Below are 6000 nucleotides of genomic sequence, written 5' to 3'. Positions count from 1 at the left end.
TCACTTAAAAATGATGCTTACAAAAATCAGACAAAAATACAGAAGTGTCACAGCACACTATTACTGAAAAGTTGCTTATTTTCTCATTTTTATCTTATAATAATAAAATAAATCCACTGGAATATAAATATTGTACTTACAGTGTATAGTCTATAGAGCAGTATAAAGTCACTGTCTGTATGAAATTTTAGTTTGTACCGACTTGGCGAATGCTTTTTATGTAGCCTGTTGTAAAACTAGGCAAAAAGCTAGATGAGTTGATGTACCCCCTGAAAGACCTTTACGTATCCCTGGTTGAGAACCACTGGCCTAAGACATATGCAGAAAATATCTGCTGTGTCTGATACATTGTGTCAACTAATTTCTGGGTGGAAAACATGGTTATAGTAACTTACATAGTGAAAATAGTGTCAACACTTACAAATATAAGATGGAACTGAGCTATTTAACAGTAACTTTTAAAATAAAGAGTAAAAAGGGTACTTGTTTCTAATTGTTATTGTTCTATTAGCAGCTATAATGTAGGAGCCAAATATTGTAGCTGTTTTTTGCTGAAGGGATCCAAAAAGAGACAAGTTGTTGTTTTTTTTTTTAAAAGTCATTATTTTTGAAGTGTCATTCTGTGCAAATGCACCCAATCCATACCAAACCAATATGGAAAATTTAAATACATATGTATGTTTTAAGTTTAGTTTATTGCAACTTATGCATTCTTGGTCTGCAGTATCTGCTACAAATTTAAATTTGATGTCACTCCTGCTCCCATAGTGTGTATTAAAACTTTGTTCAAGTTCAAAACAGATTGTGTTCTTCTATGTGACCAGAAAATGTGAAATGAGGTTGGAACTTTGGTCCATTTAGTCCAATATCCTTCTAAGATTAAGGGCTAACTAAATCCTGGTCCCATTAAAGTCAGTGGCAAAACTTAAATGGAACCACAGTTTCACCCTAAAAATCTTCCTATGAGTAATGCTTTCATATCTACTCAGGCAATTAATGGTGAAAATTATCTAGACCTTTTAAAAAAATCCATCCACATTACTTGTGTACATCTTGGGGATGGGGAAGGATAGTCAAAGCACTGCAGAGCAGTGCTTCTATAAGTCTTCTCAATACATTAACAAGTCTGAACTGAGAACTAAATGCTTCTTTAAGCTTCTTGACTTGAATTTGAATTCAATGAATCACAATTTCTTTATTAGAATAAATTTTTATTTACTGCTTCAGGATCTTTATTTGTGAATATTTTATATTTTAAAGTACGCAACAAATACTGCTACATTCAAATCTATACAGATTTACTGATATATCATTCCAAGTTTTACAAAACTGCATCTAGATTATCAGAATTTTGTATAAGTTACTTTTATTTACATGTAATACTCAGCATTAAAGACCAATTTAAAGAAGAATAAAACAAAGTGGGATTTTAAATATCCCTTAAGACCGATATTTGTTACATAATTTACATGTCTTTATAGAGATGATCTACACTTTTGTTTTTGCATATTTAAAAGACAGTGACTGAATAAAAAATTGCTGGCCAAAGCTATGTACTGTAATTTCCTCAGAGATCATATTGGTTAACAAAATGTTCAAATTAAAGCATGCCAGGTATGTAAACCTATATATTTTTCAGAATTCAGTTTGATAATCATTTTAACCAGCACTTGCCAAAATAACCAGTGCTGACACTCATATCAAAATATCCACAGGTACAAAACACAACAAGCTAAGTTTATAAGAAGAGCTGACCTACAATAAATTACACATTATTGGCTAGGACTTTGGTTATACCGTATGAACAAATTTGGTTTCTAGACTAACAGAGAAGAAATAAAAAATATAAAAATGCAGCTATAGAAACAAGCATAACCTGTAAACATATTATAGGGCCAAATTCTGCTCCTGGATTCATATGCCCAATTCCCATTGATGTCAATGAAGTTTGCACATATCAGATGGCTGAATTTGGCCCATAAAACCCTGTAAACATGTCCTTACTGTTTTGTTGTGCAATACTGCAAGAATGGATAACAAAGGCATTTAACTGTCAATTTTAGCTAATACTCTGTGGTATTCAGACAAATTCTGCCTTAAGATTTATTTTGTTGCAAAAGGCTGAACTGAAAACATTATCCATTGTTAACATTTATCAAAATCTGATTAAAACTCAAGAAACGAACGGCAGCATATGAATTCAGACAAAAGAATATAATTTCTTATTACAAGTCAGAAATATGCTACTCAAGTGTGTCTTACAAAAGTTCTTGGTTTTGTCAAAACTGTATTTTAACAAAAGCAAGGCAGAAACAGAATTCTTAAAAAACCTTATATAAGTCAGTCCATATTCTGCAAGCTGACGTGAGTAAGAAATGCAAATGCTTTCCAATGTTTTACCCAATATGCTAAATAATAAGGTGCTTTGGGCAGATCTGTCAAACAGCCTGAAGCAGCACAGAATAGGATATTGCATTATACTGAATTTCCTCAAACCGTTTAATCATTTCAGTTACTCTTCAAAAGAGCAGCAATGTTTCAAATGTACACTCGCAAACATTGTTTCACAGTTTTACTTTCAGTAGTTTAATGTAGGACAATCTGGCAAATACTGTAGAAGAGGTAATTGTTGAAAGACATTTTACTCTTTGAGGCATTGGTGGGGTTAAGCTACTCACTGTACATTTTGTAGCCACTAATAAAATACGCATTACTGAAAATGGCAAAATGTATTTAAGTTGGTGAATTTTTAACACTTATTTGTTTTACAAATTACACTATGAAAGTTCAATAGCCAAATAACTGTATGCAACAGTAGGTTCCCTGGAAATATTTAAATGGTTTGTAAACCCTTAAAAAGAAATGGCAGCACTGGAACAACATAGCATGTTGAACGGCCTAATCAACCCCATCAAAACCCTGAGTATTTTCAATTGCTATCAGAAGTTTGTCCCATAAATCTTCAAATGACTCATATGGAGGCAAATCCAAGCGATTAAAACTGAAAAAAAGGAAGAAAGCTCTTAAGTTTTTGTGATCAAAGTTACTTCTCAACACATGAAAATCTACGTAAGTTAAGAGAATATTTACCAGGTATGAGCTCTTGGCAGTTTTTCTGGGGTGCCCCACTGTTCAACTGTAAACAACTGTGGTCCATTTGAACCTACAGGAAGAAGTAATGCTTTGAGATTCATTCCATTCTGTGAGTCTCTCTCTTTCTTGCTTTTTTTTTTTTTTTTGGGGGGGAGATTTAAGTCTTTTCAATATATTGCTCTAGTTTTATGGTAGAACTTCTGATATCAGTGGATGTTGTACACATGACTCAAAGGCAGTGTGCGTATGTTCCAATGATTGCTTTCTAAATATTTCTGGATACACATTTACTGCAAGAGATTTTTTTATACACCAATACTGAAGTCTAAGGGTGCATATTTATAGCAGTAGTAGCTGACAGATCAATGCTCTACAAGGAACAATTTTCATACTGATATATATTACTATATCTTGTCCATGTGTGGTTAAATGATACTTCTAACTAGTTACAAATTGCTACTTAACGGTTTAAACACAATTGCATTTTTTAAATTGTTATGTAATAGGCATATGGTTCAAGTCAAATGGTGAATCATCATGACAGTTTGAAAAGCAGGTTCTTTATGTCGATTAGCCCAGTTAACAATTTGGGAGAATGGCACTATAAGAACTCACCATACAACTCAGCAAATCCATTCATAGGTACACGGGATGTGCCAGTGACAAACTGAAGTAATCTTATTCGCTTCTCAGAATCCATCATTAACACTGCCTGTACAGGGCAATTATATTTAAAGACTTAGTTGAAAGAGTTCAATTTTTTAATGTTACACTGGTTAGCAATTTTATGAGATACACTATTTATTTTTCTACATCTTAAGGGTAGCCTAATTCTTGTTATTTTCTATAATAAATACAACTTATTTCTCTGCATGCTGTTAAAAGCCATGAAGTCTACATATTTTGGTTGAATCTTTTTTCACCTTCAATTAGTTAGTAGCACAGTAACAGCAGGGTTACTGACTCAGAAGGCAGTTAAAATACTTCCCTCCCACATTTGGCCCCTACTTTCTTTGAAGTTTGTTGATGTTATAAAACAAGCAGCCAGATTCCTGTAACTTAAACACAAGAGTTTAATACCTCTTTAGTATTATAATTATGCCTGAATAGCTACAGTGAGTGTATTTAACCCCAGCAGCCTATACAGCTTTTTGAAGGGGATAAATATCAATACTGTATTATATTCCTAAACATGCATCATTTCTAGTTCTTATGTTCCCTGTTTGTAGCTTTCATGTACAAATATTTACTTTTTTCTATTAAACAAATAATATATCTGTATAGCTGATAAACAGCAGTTTTAAAAATGTAGATTTTTGCATAAATAGTAAGTTAGAGCTTGTTGTTACCTTCCAAAACCACTGTATAACTTGGTGATTTATGCTGTAGCCATTTTTGTATTTTGTATATAGCTTCCAGTCAGCCACATCTACATCTCCCAGTCCACACATTAGTAACTACACAAATGAGAAATACCAAAACGTAAGTCAACAAAATATGGTTCCAACAGAATTTGTTTCCTGTTCTATGATACACTTACCTCTAGTTCATTTTCATCAAAAATTTTGATTAGATCTTGTGATATTAGTTCAAAAAACCCCTAAAATATAGGAAAAAAAATGCTGAAAACCAAGTTATATTTTAAACTGCCCCTCCCACCCATTAAGAGTTAGATCTCCACGTTCCAAGAGTTACAGGCAAGGCATTACATTAAATACAGCACTGTTTTCAAACACACCTGGCCACAATTTTGGGTCTGGCTAAGCTGTACTTCATGCAGATCCTGAGAGGGCAGGGTGCAAAGGTGACTGTATGAAAACTTTGTTCCATCATTCCTGGGGAATGCTGGAAACAGATTTGGCTTCCAATGCAAACTGAAACAGTTTCAATGTTGTTCCAGCTACACTGGGCATGCTCATGCTGACATTACCACTTCTGTCCATTTTTATCCATGAATACTGGTCAAGGCCTTATATTCCTGACTTCGGAAGCTCATAAATAATTTCTCCCATTTCACAGAGGATATAATGAAGGATCTGGCAAGTTGCACATAGTCAATTCTGGAAGAGCCCCAAATAGAATCCAAGTGTCTTCCATGGGAGACCCAGAACCAGGAATAAAATCCAGAAATCTCAATTCTACTTCTGTTGGATAAAAATTTCTGCCCCTTGTGCATATTCATTATGCTAGTCTAATTCCATTAAATTTTTTTCCACAGGACTCCTGCTTCATTCAATGAACAGGATAGAATATGCTCAGTCAATGAGACAGCTGTTGAATATTTATGCTCATCAATCAGTCAGTGTCATCCTTATTTACTGAAAACCATACAAACTTTGTAATAATGCAGGGCATTAATTTGCTCATAGGGTACAGGGTGTTTTTTTGTTTTAAAAAGAGCAGGCCGAATCAGAGAAGACCAGCTCATTCACCAGCTCCTCTCCCACTTATTACTGAGACTTCTGCTCCTCCTGCTCTGTCCATTCACAATCACAACATCCCTGTGGCAATTACTGTACTGTGGCAAGTATAGTAATTTCCTACACATGGAAAAGTATATGTATCTGCTTATTAGCCTATAATAGTGTTTAGCAGCTGGAAAGTCAGGAAAGCCAACATTGTGTGACTGGCTAGCTCTTCATGGACCACCAATGATTCACAAACCAGTTTGGGAACCACTGAGCTAGTGATTTACAGAGTGTCATTTGTATAAAGAGGAGAAAAATTAGTTAAAGTCACTTAATTCCAGTAAACTTAATTTTATTTATACTTTTGTTACTTAAAACTATAAAAAATGATTTCAGAATTTGTAAAAAAAATCATTTGTATTTCAACTAGGATTGTTCAGGATTGGACAATAAGTTAATTTTTAGGCATGTGACGGGAGATTGATAACGAAAAAGCTGA

At 33.9% G+C, this 6000-nt stretch overlaps 1 protein-coding gene across 2 annotated transcripts in view; it reads right to left on the bottom strand.

The window, feature by feature from the left end:
• Positions 1-810: 810 nt before the first annotated feature.
• The window catches only part of NEDD4 (NEDD4 E3 ubiquitin protein ligase), a 128414-nt gene continuing 123224 nt past the window's right edge, over positions 811-6000 (bottom strand). The window contains exons 22-26 of one of the 2 annotated variants that reach the window (XM_073303794.1): positions 4634-4693; positions 4443-4550; positions 3709-3805; positions 3091-3163; positions 811-3001 (exon numbers count right to left, since the gene is read on the bottom strand). In XM_073303794.1, coding sequence (XP_073159895.1) covers positions 2899-3001; positions 3091-3163; positions 3709-3805; positions 4443-4550; positions 4634-4693 — 441 coding nt within the window. In that variant the 3' untranslated portion in view covers positions 811-2898. The remainder of the gene's footprint in view (positions 3002-3090; positions 3164-3708; positions 3806-4442; positions 4551-4633; positions 4694-6000) is intronic. The other variant, XM_073303793.1, reaches the window with a different exon arrangement.

This window comes from Lepidochelys kempii, chromosome 10 (genome assembly GCF_965140265.1).
Source record: "Lepidochelys kempii isolate rLepKem1 chromosome 10, rLepKem1.hap2, whole genome shotgun sequence".
NCBI lineage: Eukaryota > Metazoa > Chordata > Testudines > Cheloniidae > Lepidochelys > Lepidochelys kempii.
Note: the sequence above shows the minus strand (reverse complement) of the source record. Positions and strands in the feature narration are given on the sequence as shown.